The 27,013-nt window shown below is 38.9% G+C and overlaps 3 protein-coding genes across 3 annotated transcripts in view; 1 reads left to right on the top strand and 2 right to left on the bottom strand.

Moving 5' to 3' along the window:
• The window catches only part of LOC131881660 (FMRFamide receptor-like), a gene marked incomplete in the record, with an annotated part of 56,719 nt that extends 44,101 nt beyond the window's left edge, over window positions 1-12,618 (top strand). The window contains 5 exon segments of the mRNA XM_059228587.1: window positions 4,946-5,026; window positions 5,738-5,871; window positions 5,933-6,039; window positions 11,961-12,370; window positions 12,498-12,618. Of these exon segments, the coding sequence (XP_059084570.1) occupies window positions 4,946-5,026; window positions 5,738-5,871; window positions 5,933-6,039; window positions 11,961-12,187 (549 nt within the window).
• A 1,541-nt stretch (window positions 12,619-14,159) lies between these two features.
• LOC131881659 (beta,beta-carotene 15,15'-dioxygenase-like) lies at window positions 14,160-18,888 on the bottom strand. The gene is made up of 3 exons (XM_059228586.1): window positions 18,320-18,888; window positions 15,543-16,499; window positions 14,160-14,617 (listed from the first exon to the last, which is right to left on the bottom strand). The coding sequence occupies exons 1-3, from the start codon at window positions 18,701-18,703 to the stop codon at window positions 14,339-14,341; spliced, it is 1,620 nt and encodes a 539-aa protein (XP_059084569.1). The 5' UTR covers window positions 18,704-18,888; the 3' UTR covers window positions 14,160-14,338.
• Window positions 18,889-19,008: 120 nt separating this feature from the next.
• LOC131881657 (carotenoid isomerooxygenase-like) lies at window positions 19,009-26,225 on the bottom strand. The gene is made up of 3 exons (XM_059228585.1): window positions 25,712-26,225; window positions 20,590-21,546; window positions 19,009-19,338 (listed from the first exon to the last, which is right to left on the bottom strand). Exons 1-3 carry the CDS (start codon window positions 26,156-26,158, stop codon window positions 19,060-19,062), a joined length of 1,683 nt encoding a protein of 560 aa, XP_059084568.1. The 5' UTR covers window positions 26,159-26,225; the 3' UTR covers window positions 19,009-19,059.
• Window positions 26,226-27,013: the final 788 nt, after the last annotated feature.

Genomic DNA, 27,013 nt, shown 5'->3' with positions numbered 1-27,013 from the left:
GTATCCCGGCTTCATCATCAGTATCATCAGTTATTGGTTGTAATGGTTGGCATGATCATAAAATATTTGCAGATGTTAGCCAACTTTTCATACTTTCTTAGTCTGTTGTTGTCAACCCTTTCCAAAAAATAGAAAACAAGCAAGCTGTTTTCAGCAAAGTAAGGAATCTCTAGTAGTAGTTGGAATCTTTCTTCTAGTGTGCTGTACTTTGCGGGGCGTTGTGAAAGCAAAACACACCCTAGGTCTGGTTTCTTTTCCGTTTGGGTAAAAAGTAAAGGCCATCAAAACCACAAAGTTTTTTTTTATGAAACAGGTGTTCAAGATAACATTCTTACTCGAAACATTCTTTGTGGAAACCTATTTCATGCTCACAAGTGACCCAAAACGCATTTTCGAGCCACTCATGAATGGAGAGCCTTCAAATACAGAATCTTCAAAGATCTTCTAATATTATTGAGTCAAATTTTCATTCCATAGGACTATTGAAAAACCTAGTGCGATATCAAAGAGAATCCAATTTTGGTCTCAAGGAGATTAGCATCCCTCCGATAACATAATTCAAGGGGAAAAGTTGATGTCTGAAAATACCACGTGAGTGCAATCTTGAGGCCAGAGACAAGGCTATGGGCATGCTGAAGCCAGGAGGTGGGTGAGACTTTGGCTGCAAATCCTCCAATCATTCAAAAGTGGAGAGCTATGAGCAAGACCGGCGAATCCCTTGAGAATAGACCGGGCCAAGGACGAAAATCGTGTATTCTTGGAGTTTTCTTGAGTCTGCCAAAACTTTGCAGGGTTACCGTTCTTCATTTGGCTAAAATTGGATCAATTTTGATGTGGCGGTTGTAGGTTTGCCAATAGCCCCTCGTGATGAAAACTGTTGATTGAACATAATCAGGAAAATCTTTGAGTGAGGGGAAACCCAAAGCAGCCTTGAATTACGTAATTTCCATTGTGCAAAAGTTTAGTTTCTGTAGCGTTGATAAGAGTAAAAGTGTTAGATCCATGAGAACAAACCTTTGGATAACGAAAGAAAATCTGACGCCAAACACACCATACCGTCACTTGGCCATTTGCTCTTTAGTTAAAATGAGTCCAAATTACAGAGCTATACCTTAGCATATTCTTTCGTTTACATTCGCTAACTATTTGATTTGCCTGCAGCAATTCCAGATTCATAAAAGGAACATTGAAAGATTTTTTCCGAACAGCCCTGTATTTTCAATTCTCGTAATGCTAAATCAACTGTAAAGCAGCACCTTATTTGTCTCTTTCTTACATCTGACAATGTGGCCATCATTTTCCAGTTCCTTGAACGGACCAATGCCCTCAAAGCTGGACGAACTTTGCAAAAGTACAAATGGTTGAAGACTTGGTGTGCAAGTACAAATACAATTCGGATTAGGAAATCAAGTCCATGTTCCATATGATTCCAAAGGGCAATCTCTAAACCAACAACTACTTGTCTAGTTTAATTCAGAAATTTGCATACTTAATTTAAGATCAACACTTTGAACCTTTGAATGATCAAGACTTAAAGTAATGGCCCTTAGAAGCTTGAGATTAAGTAAGATAAACATTGCAAAGACCTCTACTTGATATGAGCACAAGATTAGAGCCAGTGAGCCAGATAAAAGTAAGGCATGGACAATCAATCGTGTTTTTTTTTTGAACGAAAGAACATAAGGATTATTTGAGTGTACTTCAGGACAAAAAGGGTCCTCGATCAAAGTCAAGGCGTTCATGGTGTAGTGTTTTCTTAAGCCATGCCTGGGCAAGCCAGTTTGACATGGAACGCTCTCAAAACAGACGTCGAGGAAAAGGTTCGTTTAACCAGAAGTGGGGTTGAATACTTATGCAAATTTAACCATACAAATTTTCGCTTAAGTGTTAAGATTGTTGAATCTTTCTTGGTCCTTTCTCTTGGGGAGCACCTTTCACACTTCTCATGGGCAAAATTCCCGCGAGATTAGAAAACTTAAAGGTGAACTTGATGAAAAAGACAAACTCGGCAACATGTTGACATTAAGGTCGTTCAGGGTACCTTTGGCCATAATCTGATTTTTTTCGACCATGAAATAGAAAACAAATATCTGGTGTTGAAATGTGCCGTAAACACACTTATTTTGTGACCATGCCAAAATGTTTGGTTCGCGGATCCAAAAGATCTTAAAATTGAATTTTACCAATTTGATCTCAACGAGGTATTAAGCCAGGATCTTCAAAGCAATAATAATTATATTGTTTATCTCAAACCTGTTGGCTGGTGCTAATTGCAGTGAGTAATTCCGAAACAGCTTCTAAGTCCGGCACAGTGGATCAACCTTAGATTTAAAAAGTTCCTCTAACCATGTTCTCGCGAACTTAAACTCTTTGATGATGGGTGCGGGTCCAAAGTGGGTGATTGGGTTCAACTTTACGTAGCATGGCAACTTTGGGACAAACTTTGGGAAATGACATCTGGTTGGTAGTAAACAGAGGACGACTTTGGCATTGGAGAGGACGCCTAGATGTCAAAGCAAACTGGAGCAACCTTTCCTGACTTCAATTTTTTGTGAGTAAAAAATATCTACCGTAGTTTGATTTTCAGCTGTCAAGTTTTGACTAGAGCGCAGGGTTGGCTTTATTCATCAATAGGGCATATCTTTTTCATCCAACATACTAGATTCTGACTGAACCTTGTTGAGGCTGTTGATATTGTATTTCTGTCTTTGGTCCGAGGAGTCCTTGGTCCACTCATGTATTATAAACAGCCGGTGAGATAACCACGCTAACGATAAAGAATATGGAAATTTTCCCCCAGACTTCACATTCATGCTCCTCTCCAGGCAGGAATTCAAATTAGATCGTCGTGGTCCACACGCATAGTCCTATAGAAACACAAAGAATGTGTGGTTCAATTTTACCCTCAAAACTCAAACTCAAAATGAACGCGTTCCTCTTTGTTCCAATTTTAGGGTCAATTTATTGCACCTTAGCGGTGGCAATTGAACGCTATGTCTCAGTGTGCCACCCGCTTAGAACCCCATCCGACTGCACAGGCACTCTTTCTATCATTGGACTGATCGTCTTCTCCGTGGCCATCAACATCTGTCGTTTCTTGGAGTTTGAGACCACTTACGAACATCGGGTGAGTGAGAAGGTTGCTAGTGAGTCCAGATATGTACATTTACCATAAGATGGGGACATGGACAGAACTAGGCCACTTTCAAATTTTGTTCAAGGCTCATTCCCTTTATGGCAGAACTTGCTTCCCACCTCAGTTCTGGCTATTTTTAACGTTGAATTTTGTGCCTTGGTGGTAATGGTTATTGCAATTTTGGGAATGGGAGAGGTGCTTGGTTTGATTCTCATGGAAACCTTTATATGCTAGCCACATTCTCAGGCTGAGAACTGTGTTAATAAAAGACACAGCACAACATTTTGGAATTATTGAGGGATGAGGCAATTGTTTGGTTCACTAGCCAGATGATTTGCAACCTCTGATGGGAAAGAAATATAACTTTCTACACTTTTCTCCAAGCACATAAGGAATTCAAAAAGGTTGCCTGATTTGCAACAGTCTTGATTATTTGGTTTTCATCCACGTCTTGGATTGGATTGGATCGGATTGGATTTATTTAGGTAAACAGTCTTGGCTGAATCAATTTCAATGAACAATATTGGTGCGATTTGGACATATATCTAATTGTTATTGAACAGGGTGTTTGGGCCAAATGGGCCAACTTTTGGTCAGAGAAACCATTGTCCCCTTTCAAAAAATGTTGATTAAAATATAGACTTTGATTGTGCAATAAAGCCCAAGTCTCTTGTAACGTATGCCTACTAAATCTTGAATTACAAGAATAATCTTGGATGTACGGAATGTTCGTCTCCGTCCATATCTCTAAAAGCCCTTGGAGATAATCATGGTTAAAGTTAAATTTACATAAAACTCAATTTCAGATTTGGTTTACAATTATTGATGCTGCCATTTATTGTACGTCATTTTAATTGAAGAAAACCAAAATAGTCCAAAATCATAAGATTTTTTACAAACTGATGGTGCGGCCTAGCTTTGTCGTGTCCAATCCTCTTCGTATAGACATCCTTAATTTGCTGAACGCAGAGCTCCAATCTGGCTGAGAATCAAATTTTACGAGTTCCAATTCGACTTGCAACAGAGGCCTTGCCTTGCAACTAGTTCGTAGGGCTGGACCAAGTGACACATATTATGGGACCATTGGGCACAAAACACTCTAATTTCGGAGATAGGATCGGTCTGGAGCGTACCGTAATTAGCACTCATGAGATCAAACTGGCTCGCAAACTTTATCGAGCGCCATGACCAGGGCTGCTATTTGGCTCTGAGCTTTTGGTTGAAGGCCAAGGCAAGATTTGGCAAATGAATTTTGATGACGAAATAGAAAAAAGAGTCGTCGCCCATGACTATTGTTGTTATTTTTAAGCGTGTTTTGGGAGACCTTGAAAAGTTTGCAATAAACAATTTTGATTTAGAAATCAATACTTTACATCGCAAACTTCCAACATTAATTATTTTTTTCCGTGATGTGACTATCAAAGCTAGAAGGAGTGCGCAAACGGTATTTTCTAATGTTTAATCGGAAATACGAGATGTGATTGGAGATTCCAAGGTTAATAAAGCAATTTCTGCTCTTCTTAAGAAGGATTTTGTTCGAACGGCTTATGGATAGCTAAAAAGTTTGATTCATCCGTCAATCATGGAAATTGCGCTCTATTCAATGCCTTTGAATTGATAACTCATGATGGATTGCCAATCCCTGCTTTCACTTTGAAAAACATGGCATGTTGTCTACGTCTCTCTCATTTCATTCGTTTCAAAATGCGTATCTTTTTTCCCCAAAGCATGCGTGATATTTGAACTCTGAAAGGATCTCTATAACAGTTTTACGTATCTTAACAGGTCCAACGCGTCTGGGATGAGAACAAAAACCAATCCGACACAATCAATGTCACATATGCCATGGCATCAACCACCGAACTCAGAAGTGACCTGGTTTATTCACAGGTTAGTGATTTTTCCATACCTCGATCCGGAATGTTTATATTCAATTATGATTACATGGATTGTTCCAGATTCTGAAAATGAATGCGTTTGTTTGAAATAAATAAAAACCAACATTGATCTGATATGGTCGGTTCAGATGGTTTCGACTTTTGAGAGTTTAATCCAACAAAGATGTAGTGCTCAATCTAGATCATGCTCGGTTTATAGCTCTTTATCTAATTTAACAAAACCAAAGTACGGATAATAATTTTACGTCATTCATATTTCGGTCAAAACAGACATTAGAAATAAGTTATCTCAAAAGAAAGCAGCATTCACAAAAGGCGCAATTTTTCTCTCGTCAGTTTTTATCAAATTCGTTTTTTTCTTCAAATATCCAAATGATCATACCCTTCAATCTTTCATGCCGTTTAAAGAGAGGCTTGGCCAAGCCCTCACTCTCTCCTCTTCAAACCGAATGAAAAGAAAGAAAGAAAAAGCTCGCCAAAGGTGAACCCACAGCGCGAATCATACCCCAAAATCACTGATTCTACTCTACAGTAGTCTTTATCAAAATTAAAGCAATCCCGGCAACTTTAAGAGCTATTTTGGTCGGAATCGAATGACATTGGTATTTCCTATTGAAATTCGTACTTTCGTCTCCAATACCAGACAGCCAAGAGTGACTCGTCTTTGTCGTTTGATATGACACATTTTTTCAACATTCCACAGATTACCATGGTAACGATGCTATTGATTGGCGGGATCATTCCATTGGTGGTGTTAACATTTCTTAATACACGAATATATATCGCGATTCGCACGCGAACCCAACGTCTTTTGACCATGAGTTCCAAACAAAGGAGGTAAGTAGACTTGCCAATGAGAATACTTTGTTTGAATTCAACTCAGTGTTATTTGTTCCAGGGATTTTGACGTGGCGGCAGTTTTAGTTGGCATCATCTTGGTTTTTATCGTATGTCATTCGTTCAAATTCTTCGTCAATTGCTATGAAGTTTATATGAGCTATGTTGGTAAGTGAAAGTAGTTCGGAAACATTTTTGATAATTAAACGAGCGTTGCTTTAATCCTTTTGTTCACCCAAAACTTGGCTGTTCCAACCGCCGTTAAAGCCCTCAATTAAACGAAATGGCGGCGCTTTGAAATATTAAAGGCTTGCGCCGATCGAAAGGCCATAAAAAGGGCATTAGGATACCGCAAGATGAGGCTCCTTTTTATGAGATCTACCCATTTTCCCAAGATATAACGAGGAAGCCTTCTGAGTCTTGCAATTAAACTGATGGTAGACTGCCATTTTCCATATTTGGAGAGTGCTCCACGCTAACCAAAGCAGAGCTTCGAGAAAACCCTTCAGTTTTTGGTAGACCTGATCGATTAAGCTGTCGAATTAACAAACAACTGTAGCGTGTGTATTTTCAGACAAAGCAAGAGATGAGATTAGATTCAGATTGTGTGATTAAAACCGAAGTGGAATTCGCTCATTATAGAGACTTGTAAAATACCAGATCGGATTTCAGTCGTGTCAGCTAGTCAGGCTGCGCCACAATCGTGGGAAGAACTACCACGATTTTAGCATATCCAGTGCATCCAAATTTTCATTGACAAAAATTTCCGCCATCTTAGGAAATTGGTCGACAATTACTTTAGACCAATTCAGTCCAACATTCATGTGATGAAAATAACATACATGCCAAGTGACAAAAATATGCAGAGAATACGAAAAAAAGGTACCAACATTTTGTCATCAATAAGAAAAATGGTGACACTTTCTTCCTTGTAGAACCAGAGGGCGTACTAGTAAAAAATCCCAAAGCTTTACTCTTCTCTATTGTCATATTTTTTTTTGCGGACTTCCTTACCGCTACCGGGATTGGAATCCCAGCAGTTCAAGACGAGAAGATTATTTATTTTACTTGACTTTTATTTATATATATTATTTGATCGACCAACGAATTAGAATTGGCTGATCTGGCTAATCCTTGAATACAAGGTTGATCCGGAATTTTAGTCAAAAACTTATCCAAGTCTGACTTAAATCCTGCTATTGGATCAACGCCTACATAAGTCCTATGAATATTTGAGGGCAGCAAATTGAACAATGAAGGAGCCCGAGAAAGAAGAGAGTTGGACTTCATTGTTTTAACTAGCCTGGATTCTCCAGGGCTTGANTTGAACAATGAAGGAGCCCGAGAAAGAAGAGAGTTGGACTTCATTGTTTTAACTAGCCTGGATTCTCCAGGGCTTGAAGGTGCTCTCAAAACGCACATTAAGCCTCTACGGTCACTAGCATTGACCCTAAATCCTGGGTTGGGACAAAGCTCATGAATGCTTTTGAAAACGTACAATATTTAGATACCTTTCGTACCTTCTCTGAATACTGCACAATCCCCATCTTTCTATCCTCTCCCAATACGAGAGCTCTCTCATATCCTCAATGTTCTTAGAAAAACATCTTTGGACCTGCTATTTGATGGAGGTATTGGAGCATCAGTCGGGAGTGTTGTAAGAATTGGCACACGAACAAGAACATGTATGATACCCGAAACAGCGTTATTTTCACTATCAGTATTCAATTAGGTATGATAAAAATGATTGATCATGTTTATTAAAAGACCTTTTGACACACCATGTCTTTCGCTTTGACCACATTTTGTAACAACTGTCCAATTTTCAAAACTGAAGCAATCCACAACTTTTTCATCATGAAAATTGTAATTGAACGTCTGAGAGCAGACTAGGGGAAAAAGTAAAAATATATGTTTCAATTAAGTGGCCCTTCGTGCATGAACTTAAAAAATTATGTCATGTCCGAGAATTCATCTCTTGACTTTGTGCATTTTGAGAAGAAACGTTGTGTTGTTGTTCAATTTGGAAAGAATAACTCAAGAGTGAAACTTTTTGGTAAAAAGTAATTTGGAGCGTTTTTACAAAACATTGTGACGAAAAATGAATCCTTATCCAGTGTTACTTTTTGGCTTTCAAGCTCATTGACAAGGAAGCTAGGATGGGGTAGAGTCAAAATATAATGGCGCATCAATTTCAAAGAGCAATTCAGACATTAATTTGTCAGCGAGTTCAGAGCGACAAATATTTATATTTTGATTCAGTTATAGCCCCCATCAATTGGTGGATTTTCTAGAACGCATATTGCCATTAGAAATTGAATTCAAAGTTAGTTGTTCTTCCAAAAGGGCCACGTATTGTTTTACTTAACATTTCTTAAGTACAGAACCCCATGCTCATGATGATCCTCATTGGCACCAATATCGTTTTATGATCTACCAAGAGGTCATGATCACGACTTGCATCTCTCTGTTAGCCGTTGCAATTCCGTGTAAATGACTTCCAAGTCTAGAAATGAAAAGCTCTTTGGATTTCTAATGAGGCACAAGTGCCTTGCACTCACGCTTTCCAAGACCATTTAGACAAAAAGAGTCTTGTTACAAGTGCTCCCTTTAAATCGCTCTTCTAGACTTTTTTCGCAACATAGCCTTTGTCCTTCGAAAAGCTTCCCCATGAAATTGGACCTCTTCATTAAAGAACCGTTGACATCCTGCACTAACAATTCGATTTGAGGAAAAAGCCTGATATTTGACGGGAATCGGAATAAAATAATGGTCAGTCCGTCTGAAAGTCGTGGGCTTGGCTCCGATTGACATGAATGGAATCATACGTATAGAGCAATAACTGGTGCATCACTGACTAACGAACGAAACTCAAGAAGACCCACTATTGGTCAACCAAGGAGGTCGCTTGATTCGTGTCTACTTTCTAATCATCTGATCTTTGATCCTTGGGATTTTTTTCGATCCCGAGGTCACATAAATACATCTGTTATAAGAACAAGATTGACGAAATAAGGGATATGCCAGGAACAGAGATTGATGGCTGATTTTGTAAGGTCCTAAGATTAACCTTTCAATCTGAGACCTATGGGAAGCCTGAATCGATCACAAAGCAAGTACTTAGTACAAAGACTCTTTCTTACGTGTGGTTTCTCAAAAATCAGAGATCGACAAAAATGCCAGTTTCAAGGTTCATATATTGCCTCACCCTCGCCCATTGAACTAAAAGGAGGACCTATGAATACTGATGGGACCAATCTGCAGTTTCAATGACAGATTGCTGCAATCAGCAATTTCAGCTCCGCTTGATCAGTTTGCAAACTGTTTGGAGCAGATTTAGCTGATTTCAGGTAAGCCAAATTGGGACATATTTTTCTTCTTCTTAAAGCATAAGTTCTATAGATTGTTTGGTGTAAATGTAGTCTTTTTCGTATTGGGCTGATTGAAAAGGAACTGTATGAATAGCCAATCAAAAACCACACCCTTCATGACAAAATATGGTCTAATCCAAACCATCAAAAGTGCCAATTTTGGAAATCCTGAATCAGTGCGTTCTTTCAGCTTTGCGAATATTTTACTTTTGCGTCCAAAACTATCAAAGTGAATCTTTAAGATCATGGCTCTTTGTTGGTTAAGACCTTCCTTATGGTCTTTTTTCACGTTAGAACTCAATTTACTATGGTATTTGAACTTGATGAGATATTTAAAGCTTTGGCCAAAAATCGTCTTGACTTTTACTCTCCAATTTGGCCAGACAAGACTTTAGGACAAGAAGTCAACCTGACCATTTGTTGATGGGCCCCATTTGGCGTGACAGTGTGGCAAAATATTACCATGAGATAATATGTAAGCGGTGTTGAATAGCATTCCTCATCGTGCATTCAGAACAATGTTCAATTCAAGAAATAAGGTCTTCAATTGCATTTTTATGACCCATAATTTCGATTATTCATTGGCAATGAAACGAAACAAATATCTATTGGTCTGGATATAGCTTAAGAATGGGAGTGGGCTGTATCAATAATATCTGATTCAGAGACACTAGTCTTCCAGCTGTTCAGTTTCAGTCAATAATTTTGGCAATTCATAATCAAATCAGGTTTATCAGTAGCACATAATAAGTGGTCAGTTACTCAACTTTACATTCATTTAAGGTGCACCATTGTCGTTCTCATCTGAATTGCAAAGGAAGTGTCTCAAAATAAAGTTTATAAAACTATATTTCCGATCAATCTGAATCAAGCAGTGAATACACTGCTCAAAGGCCCTAATCAACCGGCAACTATTGTTATCATGGAATTTGTGTCCTTTTGGCAACAGGAAGCACGTCCCAATGAGCACATCTCCATCCAAGGCAATGCTCTAATATTCGTAGGGCTTATGTAGGCGTTAATCCAGTAGCAGGATTTAAGTCAGACTTGGACAAGTTTTTGACTAAAATTCCGGATCAACCTTATATTCAAGGATTAGCCAGATCAGCCAATTCTAATTCGTTGGTCGATCAAATAATATATATAAATAAAAGTCAAGTAAAATGAATAATCTTCTCGTCTTGAACTGCTGGGATTCCAATCCCGGTAGCGTTAAGGAAGTCCGCAAAAAAAAAAATGTGAGAACTCTCTAGTGAGGAGAGAACAAGGGATGGCGGAGAATGAGGAGAATGAGGGTTTGAGTGACTCCTGGATTCCTGTTCCTGTCTGTTTCAACAAGACGTGTTCTGTTGATTGTTGTTTTGTAAACCAAAGTTTTTTGTTAATCTTATTAAATAAGACGGCTATGATGCTCATATGAATCAAGTCAGCCATAAAAGACATGCACTTTATACAGCCATCTTTAGGAAGAAATCCGATGGAATCAATCGAGATTCGTCATAGGAGGATTCAGTATTTCCAAATAAACAACGACGTTCCACTTTTTGTTCTGTGGTCCCAATGATTCAATAATGTATGCTTATTTAGCTCTCAAACAATGCTTTGTTACTGTGAGTGACTAAATATCGAAAATATAGTTTTGGACAAAATTATCTCAATTCAAGGTGACAACCAATTTGTTAGGTCAGGCAAACATTCCATTTACGTACAACTTACACAAAAGAGAACGTACTTAAAACATAAATAGTAATGCTTTGTTAAAATGGCAGTGTATTGGTTAAGCTATATATGACCTCAACTGTTTGTGGCCAAAATATGTGTCTTTTTCTTCTTGAAACCATTGGTACGATGATTTTGGTTTCTTTTTAATTCTCATGAGCTGGGCTATCATAACAAATTATCGACAAAAAGGCGCTGTAAACGACAGATTCCATAATTGATATGTTTTGTTACAACACTACTAACTAGACACAGCTTGTGCAAAGATAGAAACCCTGATAATCATGACCTTCTGGTCCACAAAAGTTGAACCCGAAATTGAACTGATAATTGTCAACAGTATGACCCCAAATTCTTCACAATTAACATGAATCCAGCTCAACAGAGTACCTTTTTAGGTATCGCAGAGAATCAATTTCAGCTTACATCATTTCCCCTTTACCAAGAGCCACTCATGAAATATCATGAAGTAAGTAAAGGCGCTTAAGTACGTCACCAGTTGTAGGTCCTCTGCAACCCTTGTCTTTGAATAGATTGGTGTTTGGTTTGAAATTGGTACAGCTGAAATTGCGAACAGCTTAGATTGGTAATTTGCACTGCTTGATAGTTTGGGAATTCCCATCAGTACCTATGAATCCCTGTTTGACAAGAGCTGTTGTTACCAGCAAACAAACAAATGACCTCCCAGTTCATCAAAGGTTGCGTGACTAAACTGGTTATATGTTCCATTTTGTGTAAGAGAGTAAGGACTGTTAATTAGTACATAAATCCAAGAAAAAATCATTTCTTTGGTAAATGCAACAATGGCAAAGGTCTAACGGTTCAATAAGTGCAAGCATATGTTAGTTTGATAATTCCTTGATCACACAGAATGGAATGGAATGCCAAGTTGTAATTTCAAACGTGCGAGTTTTTAAGAAACCGGCCCTTTGAACGGTAGAGGTTGGAAGCTTCGGAAATTGATGACACCAACATGAACACATCTATTCAATGTTTCAGGGATGGATGTGGACAGCGATTGGGGTGCTTGGATGGATGTGGTTTTGAGTTTCTCCCATCTCAGTGTCACCGTGAATTCCTCGCTCAATTTCGTGATCTATTGCTACAAAGACGAAAAGTTCCGGCAAAATCTCATTCGAATGTGCGTTGTCAATGGCGGGTGTTGTCGGAAGCATGGATTTTCTCCCGTAGCCAACTCCAGCCTCAAGCATGTTACACAAGTGTGAAAATCAATATCCCCCCCAAAAAAATCGTATCGTTCGTACAAGACCCGACCAACATCTGAGTGATCCTTAGATCCGTTGATTTATGTGTCCACAAAGTACCAACAACGCGTTACCCGTTTGTTAAATTCGCTGGTAGAGGATGTGTCCAAACACTGTACGAAGCTGAGGGAAACAAAGCATTTCGTGAGTACCAGTGTCATGCGTCAGCTTGGAAATTGTTGATCATTTGTGTGTTTCATTGTGTGATTTAATGTGATAAAGTAAGGATTAGAAGCGATTGAGCTAATACTGATCCTTGGTTTCGTTTCAGGCAGAGGCAAGAGAGTATAGTCTTTCAAATGGAGAAAAGGTCTACTCGATTGGTTTAAATAGATGTTATTTCGCCATTGTCCACCGTATTTCAAATATAATAAAATTTTAACTATTCTGTATTGGTTTGTTTAGTTTTTCATGCCTTGGCAAGCATTATCACCCAAGGGCATCGAAACAGACTTGAAATAATCATTTTGCCCGACTGGAGAGGTTGCATTTGCTCGGAAGTGCGTGCAGTTTCTATTGCAAATATTTTTTGGGCTAGTCAACGGCAGACCCATTCTTGTAGGTTGAGCCTCATTTCAGAGTCTCGGCATCTAAATGAGAATATGTTTGAGGAAGGCGACCTCATGATATATTTCAACTACTTGACTCGGTTTGAGGGAACTAGTTTCCTCAACCTCCAATCAGGCAAAATGATACTTGGGCTCAGCCGGGATTTGAACCCGGGACCTCGCGCGAATTATACCCCTAGACCACTGCGCCAACATTACAACCTTTTTGCTAGTGACTTATAAAATAACTTATATTTTTTCATAATTAAATTTATGAACACTAGGCAGAGACAACATACCTAATTTTTAATATCAATCGAAATTTTGAATGAACTTTTTGCCTTTTGACCCTTTCTTATGGAATCCTCCATCATTGAAATGACAGTCAGTATTAGGATTAAACTTTTGACTCTTGTGTTACAACGCTGGCAATCCTTAATATTGAGTATGGATCAAACAAATGGACCACTCAAAGTTCATGGACACAATTTGAATGTCCAATCATGATTTTTAACTCTTTTCGCTTTTCATCTATTAAACCTTTCTAGGTATTGATTTTGTTATCCGTCTTATTTGAGTGCAGTATTTTTCTTTTCAGTTACAATGTTTAAAGAATTGAAACAGGTTTCTGCATCTGAAAATATGATGTTTTATTACTTTATTTTGACTCTCTCTTTTATTGAAACCTCTTAAACGTAGAAATAGTTTTACCTCGTATTTGATATGTTGCCTTTTGAATGGCCAACACGTTGTTGCTTGCAAATACTACTTTGAGACAATGTGCAAATTCAGCAATTGAAACCCTGTATGTGACCCTAAAGTTCTTTTAAGTGCTTAATTTGAATCCTGCAGGCCTGGCAAAGAAAGCCTTTGAAAATACAATGGAAAAGCTTTTTGTTGCTCATTCGGTAGTCCATGGTTCTGTGCGTGATTTAGGCTGAATTTTTTCAATGCTCTCGAAAGTGAGATCAGATCAAGTTTCCATCAAAGACTTGATTGGTGGGGCCTCTAAAATACACTCCGACAGATGAAATATCACACCTCTCACCATGAATGCTTTCAGCGTAGTTATCAACTTCTTCATTGTTCCATCTTTCTGGGTTTGTCAGACACATGTTGAGGAACTTCATGGTGAACTAAAGGCTATCTTGGGCTTAGATGCAGAGTCATTTGCAAACTTTTCCTTTAGATGACAAAATGGTCCTCTTGTTCACAAGGGATGCACCCACACAAATTTGTTGGCAAACTTCCAACTATGAAAGGATGGAAGTCATCTCTCATGAAGAAATGAGCTCCAACGGATGCTTTCGAAGAATATGCTTGCATCGAATATTGGCCTTTACGGGGCCTTTCTAGACTCGATATATTCATTTTGGGATACCCGGTGAACTTGGCAAAACTTTATTGCTTCCAAGTTATACGAGGAACAATGCAGCCTTCAAATTGCAAGACAAGAGCACAATGTCAGACACATTGAAATATAACCACAACATGTGTATTTACTGGATATGAAAGAAGGATGACGTGCGAGACATTTCATATTATCTCAGAGCTTGACATATTGTTATGCAAAAACAGAGCCAGGATTGGGATTAAAGGTTCCGTGTAGAGTGGGTGTGACTGGTCCTTTGGCTCTGAAATTGAACCGAGCCACCTCCTGGAAGGTCTTGGCATCCAAGGCCAAAAGGCCTACGTAGGTCAGGTCATCTTTCTTGGTTAGGAGAGTCAAAACGATACCGTCATCCTCTTCATCTGAGCCTGGACGACCAACGAAAACGGGTTCGGATACCCAAATATCATCTTCTGCAAAGGCTCCCACACAAGTTTTGGTATTCACATCATTCTAAATGGAGTAATGAGAAGTCAGGAGTTGAATGTTAAAAGTTAAATGTCATTAAAAGGGGAAAAACTCCTATCTTTGACTTTTGATCTCATGGGCGAAGACAGGAAAACCAACCTCGTTTCTGCCCAAGAAGCAATAATGTCGGATGGCCAAGGTGTAATGATTCTTTACAATTGCAAATTCGTGAAGCAAATCCAAATAAAAGTAGCCAAAGTTTTTCAAATATGCGGACATTCAAAACTCGAGGTACATTTACAATGAAAACATTATATAAGTCTTTTTGTTTAGCCCCCCTTGGAGTCTGCCTCTCCAATCTGACCTCTGGTTAATTGCTTCAGCAGGGTTGAGCAAGATTGAGAAGGTCCTCCTGGGTAGCTTTGCCAGACAAATTGGAGGCATGAACCTCCTGAGGTATTGGGAAGGGCTCCGAACATTAGGATTGCAATGTGTCCTAACCCAGGCATCCAATATACGGAACATATGGTTAGCGATAGGAGAGGTATTACTTGTCATATTATTGTCGTTTTTTAGAAAAGATTACCAATAAATACTTTTTAACCTCCGACTACCTAATGCTTCGTTTTAAGCACAATTTGGACAAGTTTTTGACGACCGTTCCGGATCAGCCCAGTGTCCAAGATGTTTTTGGGAGGCAAAATCAGTCAAATTTCGTGACGGATACGATCCTACGTAACAAATTTAGGGGGAATTTTATTCGCAAGCATAGGATAGAGAACCGTAGAATTAGAAAAATGTGTTATTCATCATTTCTCTTTTATTTCGGTTGCTCCATGTATTAGAATAAATATGGTTCTATTTGTGGGAGTTTCGCAGTCTTTGTGCTCTGTTGCGGGCCTCATATAAAAACACTTTTATAATCTATATTTTTTTATATTCTTAGAAATATCATGAGCTTGCTACATACCTTGTAGAGCCTGGAGAAATCCAGCTTTTCCATGTCAACATAAACTGAATAGAAGTAACGGTAGGGTTTTGTGTTCCACCCGTAGTTGATCCTTGGCATTTCCATATGATCCTTGGCCAGACTCTCTTCAGTCACACGCATTAGGTTCTCCGATACCTTAAACGCTTGGCATGCCGTATCATTCAACGTAACCAGATTAGTTTCAACTCCAGCATCATCAGGGATCTCCAAGGGCAAAACAAACCGGATGGGATCAGAAGGTGGGATTTTAGCTGTTCCATTTTTCAAAGCCTCAATATACAGCTTTCCGTACAAATCACCTTCAGATACGCACAAATCCACGACGATCTGACCTTTCTTTTCAAAAGCATTGATATGGTGAAAGCAAGCAAAAGCACGGGCATCATATCGGACAGGATGAATCTTCCCCGTATCTCGGTGGATCAAAATGAAAGTCGATGTGCCATTCGGGTCCCAATCAAAGAAATCCACCGGAGGCGTTTGGGTCATGTTCATAAAGAGGCCTCGTCTCATGTTCATGGTCATGGGCGACTCCGGGAGAATGAAATAGTTTTCGGACATGCCAAAGCTGTGGAAATAGGGCAAGTGCCAATTGTGCCGAGCAGGAACATCAGCCACCCGGATGGCTTGGTCGTGAGACGATTGGTATTGACCTTCAGCACCATGAAGTGGAGGTGGGAACTTGATGATGCTGTGGAACCGTTTACCCCGGTACATGCCACTGCCAAAGTTGTACAAAGTGCCGTCTGGATCGGAATGAGGATGAGCAGTGGCCCGGTGAACGGCCACCAAACCGGGGATTTGGGAGTGATGGGTGGCACCGTTAATGGTCTTGAGTGTTGCGGGGTCCACACGACGAATTTTGTTGGTTTCAGTGGAAGCGAAGAGCTCGTCACCATGGAAGAAAACATTGACGGCTCCATTGTCGGTGGCATCCTAGGAAATCCCGAAATGTCGTGTTTACTAATGCTCAGGCCTTAGCATGTGACAGAGTACATTTTACACGTTTGTTTTGATAATTAGAGGAGGATGCGTATCAAAATAGAAACTGCGTCATGTGCCAGTGTTACTAAAAGTAATAAAAGTTGTTATGATAAGGTTAGAGCATGCTTCTGTAATAATCAAAATGGAAAAGAGGCATAACTAGCCAACCAAGCTCGGCTTCATGGGTTCGATCCCAGGTCTCGCCCGAACAAAAGCTGGCATCAAACTAGCAAATTCAGCTATCACTAAGAATATGACAACATTAGGGAATCAAAATTGGTTTTTTGGCCTGATAACGCTCAAAATGTTATAACTCATTTTTACAGAGCTTTGGGAGAGCTGCCAAGTGAAATTTGTGCATTTGTTAATCATCTTAATATTGATAAAATATATAAATTAGCCGTTGGAATCGTTGGAACCAACATCTTGAGCAATTACATCATCAATTATCATCAATCAACAGTCATGTAGTGTCATATGAGATGTATTCTCGCAAATAAACACCTTAAAAACATATGTATAAATGAGAGGTGTCAGAATCCGTAAGCCCTTGAATTCGATTTCATACTGTCCTTGATCAGATGATATTTAACAATTAACAAACAAAGGTCGGCACAGCTTGATAACGTTTCATCAAAGAAAGAATGGGACCAGGGTTTTTACAAACATATGCTCCATTTTTTTACAAACGAATGGCCTTTTTATTTCGTGTATTGGTCAACGTAGGTATTTTATAGGCAAAAAGGCTTGTATGATCATTTTTTGTCTACATTTTTAATATTTTTCAAAAATTACACCTCTTAGTTGCTTGACTATAAAAAGGCGGATTTTACCTTTAAATCGTTATCAGTGAGAAAATCCCCCAACATTTCAAAGCACATCCATTTAAATGAGTTAGTAAATATGAAATTTAAACGAAAAACAATCAGCTGACGTCGTTCTATAGGGCTAGTCAGGTAAACGCGTTCATGGACAACTGTCGCTATTCCATGGAGTAAAATTAAAGACAACATGCCCAGCCAAACCGCATTGTGCATGCCTTGGATTTGGACATTTTTCCATTTTACATGCTTGTCTAGGCAATTAGCATTGTGATATTGAGCCAATATGATAGCACGTTCACTGATTAACACCAAACATGCTCATTTAGTAGGGTTTAGTAACACAACTCGCTCAAAATCACTCGATTATTGAAAATTCAATGGGCAAATGGTGCGAGTTGACTGTGATGTTTGTCTTAGTTCTCTCTCCCCGAAATGCCCAAAATCAGGGTGCCGGACCACATTTTTCCTTGAATTTCCTTTTCTTGACATCCCCTATTGAGCAAAACTATAGCCAACATGCCCAGCCAGCCTGCACCATGCATAAGTTTAATTTGTCACTCATTTCAATTTACCGTCTTTTTGAAGCTAAAAGTTTTGTGATGTTACGCCAAAATGTTAGTGGGGGGACAGAACTGCAGCAAAAAAATAACATTTTGTGAGTTTTGTAACACAATTTCACAAAATTATTGAAAATTCGATTGGATCACGATGCAAGATGACTGTTACGTTTGTTTCAATTATATGTCCACAAATATCCCAAATTCTTTTTTAAAAAAGGCGCATGTTTTCTTGAATTTCGTTTACTTCGCAAGCTTAACTATTCATAAACAACAATTCCCAAAAATTTCTTGCCATGGTAATTTCTATACCTTAAATGCCATCTCATGTATTGATCCTCAATGTTGTTTATAAAGTTGCTCAAATATCGCGATAATAGCAACGACCTACCTCAATTTTAGGAATGGTTAAGAACCGATTGGCAAACTTTCCCAGTATTGTAATGCACGGATCCGGTGTGGCAAAAGTTCCAAATTCGGTCACACTGATCCGATTAGCTTCCATGTTCTTCTTGAACGAATCGGATTCCAAGACCCGGTTGCGATACTTCGCCTTACCATTACGGATCTCCACAGCATGAAGAATGGCAATGCCGTCAAAGGCATGGAGGTATTGATCTTCCCCGAACTTCTGAACCCCTGGCCCAGTTCTGTAGAGAACCCCTGAAAGCCAGTCTGGTAACTTTCCCGACGAATTCTCGGCTTCAATGGGATCGGATGTGCAGGATTCGGGATCGCAATGCCGCGCCCAAAATACGTCCTTGTCGCCACTCATCCTGACGAATGAGACACTGACAACTGAACCTAGCCAATTATTTGCACCACTCTTTGTTGTCTCCAAGAGAGATTTATTTGTTGCAGTGCACAACTATTTTTGTACATATAGTACGAACTTGTGATGCACTTAATCCAAACGGGATGAACTTTTAAGCAAACATTGGAAGGCTGCTTCACATTCGTGGGACACGTGCTGTTGTTACATATATGTGAGTGAGGCGTTTTCTCTCACCTTGAGATCAATCAGCCCAAGGACGGAATTCTCCTGGAGAGGTTCAGTGAAAAGTTGATTTTAGCTTTACGTTGATTTTGATTATTTTTATTTTAATCTTTTTTAACATAAAAAATCGTGCTTCATTGAAATACCCTCTCGGCACTAATGTTGAATATCCCGTGCAAGGAAGGGGTAACAGGTCCCTTGGTCTTGAAGTTGACTCGAGACACTTCTTGGAAGGTGTTGGCATCCAAGGTCAAAAGGCCAACGTAGGTCGGGTCATCTTTCTTGGCTAGGAGACTTAAGACAACACCGTTGTCCTCTTGATCTGAACCTGGACGTCCAACGAAAACGGGTTCAGATACCCAGATGTTCTTCTCTTCAAAGATGCCCACACAACTTTTGGTCTCAACATCGTTCTAAAAGAGGGAAATGAAATCAAGAAATGCGTTGATGCCAAGAAAGTTGTTATCAAATTACACGAGGGTGTTTCCTTTTTCCGAGTGAAACCTGTTTAAATGTTAGGTTTCTATTATTTATGATTAATTGAGCGAGCTTTTGATTGCTGGGTCGATTTATTGAAATTATGTTTATGGACAGCAAAATCAACCCCCAAAGACCAGTGCCTATTACTTTATAAATGTTATTGCTTAAAATTGACATCAGATTAGTTTCAAATGTAACTGACAACAATGAGAACTGCAATCTCTCCATTGCAGACGTGAATCCATCACAATTACTTTAAATGGACGCCTTCAACTTGGCATCATCGGCTTTAGAAGCCAATCCCTTCTACCGTTCTACGGGCTTTTTTGCCAAGTGCCTTGTTTGAAAAAGTGGACAAGGAATATAGTTAAGCTTCCATGTGTTTTTACTTATTTAAGCATTTGATCAACAACATTCAGAAATCTTTCGAGATGATTTGTGAAAGAATTTGTAAAAGAAAACTAAGAAATAATGAATATCGTCTTGGGTAAATGTACTAAGTTGACATAGGGGAGTTCTCGCGGAGAGTTAGTTGAAGAGTTGAAGAAAGCCAATAAATTCAATTTTAACAATCTAATCATTTTTCGTTTTCGATGTCCATCGAATCTAATAATCATTTATTTTTAAAGGCAAGTCTGTAACAAAGCCTTGTCAACAATAATGAATAGGGTGATTTTGGTGTTAGTGGTAGTGCACCCAAAGCTAATTCAATCTCATGAGTTCACCAAAACAATAAGGTAAATAAAAGATGGACAAATAAAAGTGATTTGAGATTGAAGTGTCTAAATGACATTGGCTGGAATGCAATTGATTACAATTACAATAATTTTGATTTTTTTTTTCCTAATACTACACTCACTTTGAGCAGAATTAGTAATCAATATTGCGTGATTCTGATTTCAATTACAATAACACCACAAGTCTGGACACCCACAAAGATAAAACTACCTTTGGACATGTTTTTGGGTTTAGCTTCTCACACGTTTCATCTTTTATAACCCACATTTACTTGTACGACAAAACGACACCAAAATTAAGTTGAATAGCTATTTAACCTGAAGTGCAATCACAGATATTATTGCGGCGAATAGCCTCAAGTTCATAGGAAGATTCAATGACATCGTCTTTTGAAACATTTTCACTGAGAAGCATTTCCTTTCAGCACAAGAGGAGCAAACTATTACCTTGTACAGCCTTGTGAAAGATAGATTGTCCTCATCCACTTGAACGGAATAGAAGTAACGATACGGTTTGGTGTTCACAGCGTAATTAATCTGCGGCATATCCATTCGTTTCTGTGACAAAGCCTCCTCCGTCACCCTCATTAGGCTTCCCGACTCCTTGAAAGCTCGGCATTTGGTGTTCTTCAAGGTGACCAAATTTGCACCCGGCTCCACATTAGCCGGCATTTTAAGTGGTAAGACAAATCGAATTGGATCTGAGGGGGGAACATTGGCCGCATCTCTTTCTATGGCTTCCAGATAAAGTCTAGAATACACGGTCCCTTCTGATACGCACATGTCCACGATCAGTTGATCTTCCTCCTCATAGGCGTTGATGTGGTGAAGACATGCAAAAGCCCGTCCATTGTACCGGATGGGATGGACCTGCCCAGAGTCTCTTTTTACCAGGATGAAGGTGGATGTGCCTTGTGGATCCCAATCGAATATTTCAACAGGTGGGGATTGATTAACATTCATCAAAATGGCCTTCATGACGTTGATAGTCATTGGTGATTCCGGGAGTATGAAATAGTTTTCAGATATTCCGAAGCTATGGAAGTAAGGTATGCTCCAATTACTACGGGCGGGTACATCTGCAACACGGACGGCTTGATCGTGGGATGATAGCCTAGTCCCATGAGAGTCTGTAGTTGGGGGTGGAAATTTGATAACGCTATGATATATTTGGCCCCAACGCATTCCGCAGCCAAAATTGTACAAGGTACCATCAGGATCAGAATGTGGGTGGGCTGTTGCTCTTTGGACGACGATGTTGGAATTCATTTGGGAGTGGCGGGTGATTCCGTTCACGGTCTCAAGAGTGGATGTGTCCACTTGACGAATGTTATTGGTTTCGGTGGAGGTGAATAATTCATCACCGTGGAAGTACAAATTTACTGCACCATTGTCGGTAACATCCTGAAAAGAAAACAGGACTATCTTGAATGCCACTATTTTGCTTAATCAGGACGAATAACTTTTGTTGATGTGCTTTCTAGTTGAGTTTTTTTTAATAGAAACAGAAACAACTTTTGGAAAAGAAATATAAAATACAGACGACTCGTTTATACTCGTTCAGATTAGTAGATTAGTAGATTAAATCACTCCAAGTACATTAACTTCTAAAACGCAGTCGATCAAAATTATTAGTACTCGTGCTAAATTTCGTCATAATTTTCTCAAAAGACGCTTAACAATTCACTCTCGAGAAACGGACAGTAGCGCCCTCCAAGAACTGAACTTCGTGCGTCCTTTTGAGTTTTTGACGGCAATGTTTCCAGACGAAGAGGGCCAAGTAATTGTCAAATAACGCAAGCAAAAGCCTCAGCTGACGGGACTGTCCCTTATTCTGGTGTGTCTTATGGCACTCTCTTTTTCCTCTTTGTCATAACACATAACATAAAAGAGCAGTTGCGCGAGGCTGCCTTGGCTAATACGGAAGCAGGGATTATTTAGCAATTGACTTTTAAGACAAACTCAAATGATGTTTCCTTCAATAAATAACCAATAAATGTATTCTCGTAGTATAAAACTTATTCATAATTCCATTTGGAAGATACTGGGGTTTTCAAATTTTCAGCTAAAGGCCCCATTTCAATTATTTTCTAAGACCATGATAGAGCTTCCTCTTTTAAAGCCAGGCGCTAGAGGATGCCCTTTATGCTCTCAACCTCCGCTAGGGGCATCCATGTTTTTGTTGTGGCTAAATCTCGAGAGTCCATTACAGCTGCGTTTTGCACTAAACTATATGTCAAAAAACGACCTAACGTTGTTTCAAGTTATTGCTGAGACAAACGGTTTATTTCGTTGATGGATTTTTCCCTTTCTTGAAGATTTAACTTTCATAGAAATTATTAATCCAATAAAACATCTTACACCTTAACTGAGTGACATTCTCAATGATATGAGTCACGACAAAGGACATGGGCTGAGGCATGTTGTTGATCTTGTTCGTTTTGTCACTGATGCACATTGCAAATAGAAAGTTCTTAAGCCGTCTCGTGGGACCACAGACCCTCTAGTCAGGGACTCTAAAGAGAGGAAACCACACGTCTTTCCCCTGACCGCCAACTTAGGCCATTGCGTTGAATCAAGACAGTAACTCTAGTATCAATGAAACAAGATTATCCGTACAACTTAGTATATTAAATCGTTTTTAATTAAATAATGATCTCCTTGATATACAACTCCGTCCATGTACTAGATATTTCTGAATTGATTTTGAAAGTCAGAAGAATAAACATTATACCCATGAACATCAAATTGATCAAAAGCAATCAAATTGTCTTTCAAATCAGCGTAATATTGCGTAAGACTGGCTCAAAAACACGCATAGATAGAAAATCAACAAGAATCATTTTATTCATTTGAAAGGAATTTGCAATAAAAAGTATAAAAGAAATGTATGGTATAGGCAATAAAGTGCATGTACATAAATGTTAACATATTAGAATGTCTGGGATGGACAATTGATACTTTTGTTTTAATCCATACATTTGACAAAAAACATCAGGCATTGGTGAAAAATGAATGAGTTATCATTTTGTAGAATTTATACTTATTAGGAAGTTTGCATTAAAGGCAGGCATTATTTAAGGGGCACAGAGTAATAGCAAAGTACAGTAGACTAGATCTCAATTTGAAGTTTGGACTCCAATAAATTGTTTTTCTTGCAAAATTATTAAAATTATCAAAATAGTCAAATAAAACAGGTGCTATACCTCTTAGAATTATTATCCCATGATTATGAAGCATCCATATGAGTTTAAAGAACAATATGTAGCTCAGAGCTACAGTATGTCTACTTTTGGATTGAGGGCCATTCCCAGAGTGAGAACTATAGTTTCATAACAAACGCGACAAATTACTTGAAATAGCAAGAAATAGCAAAAGTGTATTGACTGATTGTGTTTAGAGCAAATTCTTGCTTTATCAAGAAAACCCAATTAGCACTTTTCAGTTGTTGTACTGTAAGACATGTTTAAAGTCATTTTATGTATATTTACATGCCTGGTTTTAAGCACAACGAAAATGATAAAGGTCACATATTTTCGTCAATAATTATGCCAATAATTGACATTCAAAAATTTCAGCAGCAAAAGTTTAGGTCTTACTTGGCGGGAAAGGTTTGGTGATCAGAAAAAAGTGGCGTTTCCTTGCTTCAGTGTCCTTGCTCTAGTCCACCCGCGAGGTTGAGCATACGCCATCAAATTTGACCGAGCTGATTGGCTGTCAATTTTCGATGATCATGTATAGTAGAGACTAATGTATAGGTTTCCGAACAAAGCACAACAGAGAATCAGTCATTTCTAAAACGCATTCGCACATTTGTTTTGAGTAAGAAGTTGAAGTTTTGGATGGTTTGTGTTAGATATCATCCACCACAGATTTAACCTCCTCATTCCACCGGGCTAGCGCGTCAAATACCATTAGATTAGCATTGTTTGAATCAACAAAATGTAGTTGTCTCATTGTTCTTTTGCCGTCTGTTGGTAACAAGTTGGACAAAAGCGCTTCAAAAGAGAGCGTATAGTCATATTTAAATATTGACACGGTCTAGAAAATAATGACTTATTTCCTGAGAGATCCAGATAAGCCACATGTGTTGATGTTAATTTGAACTCTCTAATGCTCTCGTATTGGGAGAGGCTAGAAAGGTTGGGATTGTACAGTATTCAGAGAAGGTACTAAAGGTATCTGATACTGTACGTTTTCAAAAACACTCATGAGCCTTGTCCCGACCCAGGTTTTAAGGTCAATTGTAGTGACCGTAGAGGCTTAACGTGCGTTTTGAGAGCATTATAAAATGAACAAATTTCTCGTCTTGAACTATTAAGATTCCAATCCCAGTAGCGGTAAGGAAGGCCGTAAAGAGAAACAATAATAATGATACATTTTAGCGATCTAATTTTCTGAAAATCGGTTTCAGAAAGAACTTAGAAAGGAACAAATATATCAGTTACTATGTAAGACGCCTTTATTCATGCATGAATCAAGTAGATTGCTTGTTGTTAAGGAAATGTTACTAGCATTCATGAAGCAAACATTCAATGGTGTTTGTAAGGACACTACTCTTTCTTATGCATTGCACTAATTAAGATAAAGGATCGGAAACTTTTTAGTTCTTCTGATCGCTTACTTTTTGAAGTGGAGCCACTTGCCAAAACTCGTCGACTCTGCATCAAGGGTCTGTAGGTAGGACTAGCACGGAGCAGAAATAACCATTGAATGAAAATGATATACCCAGTTTGATCATTCGAAATTGTGCAATAAATGAGGGGTAAATTCGTGGTAACCCCGTGGGAAGGGCGTGTTGAAGGTTGCCACAACCAAGTCGATTCAGGACGTAATTTTCCCGAGGGTGCGATCGATTTCGGGATGTCGGAAGTGCCGACATGTTAACAGTCTGGCGGTTGTTGCCCTGCCTAATCGGCCATATTATGATTGACTGGCTCCCCAATGATATTTCTAAGGCATCACAACGAGACAACATGTGTTGCGCAACTATAAATCTACGTCACTCAGATGATTTATTCAGAGTTAATATGCTTTTCCTTTATGCTTAAGAAAAGCGAAAGAATTTGATACATTTCTCGGGCATTGAAAATACAAAGGATATTTCTTGACAGTTGCTCGTAACTATTTGCATTTTGGCGCCCAATTTTGGAAAAACTTATTCCTTTCCCATTCCACATTATCTCAAAGTCCTTGACTTGAAAATATAAGTGTTGCCAAGCTTGTCGTTTCCTCAGGAGTCGTGTGCTGAAATCCCAGTGTTTAAAGTATTTAAGAAACCACTTCGATTCTCCTCCCCGACCTTTCTCAATGAAACTTCAAGGCGCTAAACACATCCACAAACGGAAAACCAATCTGAGACTGGATATGTCACAATCTATCGGATTCTGAGCTTCTTTCAAAAAATGTTCCGATTCAGAAGCTGTTCTTTTTTGTTTTAGAGCAAGGGAAATTTTTTACCATAAGTCTTGCCATTCGATCACGCTCTTAATCAGTGACGTAGGTACCAGTGTTGGGTCATAAATCCGTACTTCAAGACCGTCTATACATTAAGGTGACTTGTTCTCACCTCAAGATTTGGAATCGTCAAAAACCGGTTCTTGAACTTTCCCAATATGGTCATGCACGGATCTGGCGTTTGGAACGTGCCAAATTCAGTGACACAGATCCGATTGGCATGAGAGTTCTTTTGAAGCACCTCCGATTCCAAGGCTCGACTCCGATATTTGGCTTGACCATTTCGGATTTCCACGGCATGGATGATGGCCAAGCCATCCATTGCATGGAGATACTGATCCTTGCCAAACTTCCTCACCCCCGGACCTGTCCGATATAGAACCCCTGAAAGCCATTCTGGCAATGTTCCAGAAGTTGATTCTGCGGCAATGGGGTCGGTTGAGCACAATTTAGGATCACAATGGCGAGCCCAAAGGACGTCTTTGGGGCTAGACATGGCTTTGCTCAAGTCTTTGAAGGGTCTTGCTTTAGCAGTCTTATCAGCAGAGTTATGTGACATGTTTATTTTCACAAGGACAGGACAAAGGTCAAAGTTGCGAAGCAAGAACAAATGTACTTCCACCACTCTATGAAATGGCTTAAAAAAATATTGCTCCGTTAAGGACACAACTAGCTTTTTGGGAATCACGTTATGGTTTGGTCGGATTCATTTGTTTCAATCAACAATATAGAAGTTAGTTTAGAGTCAATTCTAGTAATGTGCGTTTTGCGAGCACCCTTATTAAGCCCTCGGAAATCAAGGCTAGTTAAACAATAAAGTTCACCTCTTTTGTAATTCTTTCATGGGCTCGTATATTGTTAAATTTGCGCCTCTCAAATATTTACGGTGTAAATATGTGTTGATGTGTTGATGTGATGTGTTGATCCTGTAGCAGGATTCAAGTCAGACTAAATTTCCTGGTCAATCCTATATTCAAGGGCTAACCAGATCCACCAATTGTAAATCCTTGGTCGATCAGATAATAAATGAACATAAAGTCAAATAAAATTAATATATTTTTCGTCATGAACCCAGTAGCGTTAACGAAGTCCTCAGAAAAATAGGTATTCCTTTTGGTGACTCAGTATTTACTTCAACAAACTATATAACTGAGTTTTACGTAAGGATTTGATTTTATCATTCATTAGACAGATAACGAACTGGCTATGATCTAAAATACGCTCTATTATTGTCCCTTCAAATTGAGATAGCTATGGAACAACTTTAACCATTTCTCTTTAAAAGTAGGTTTACTGAATAAATCCCAGCCGACGTCTTAGGCACTATAACAACAAAAGCAACAAAGTTTTGCTTTATTTAAAATAAAGTGTCTTGTTCCCGATAAGTTGTATGTTCATTGAAATCTTCTAAAAT

The sequence above is a fragment of the Tigriopus californicus genome, chromosome 6, assembly GCF_007210705.1.
Source record: "Tigriopus californicus strain San Diego chromosome 6, Tcal_SD_v2.1, whole genome shotgun sequence".
In the NCBI taxonomy this organism is placed as follows: domain Eukaryota; kingdom Metazoa; phylum Arthropoda; class Copepoda; order Harpacticoida; family Harpacticidae; genus Tigriopus; species Tigriopus californicus.
Note: the sequence above shows the minus strand (reverse complement) of the source record. Positions and strands in the feature narration are given on the sequence as shown.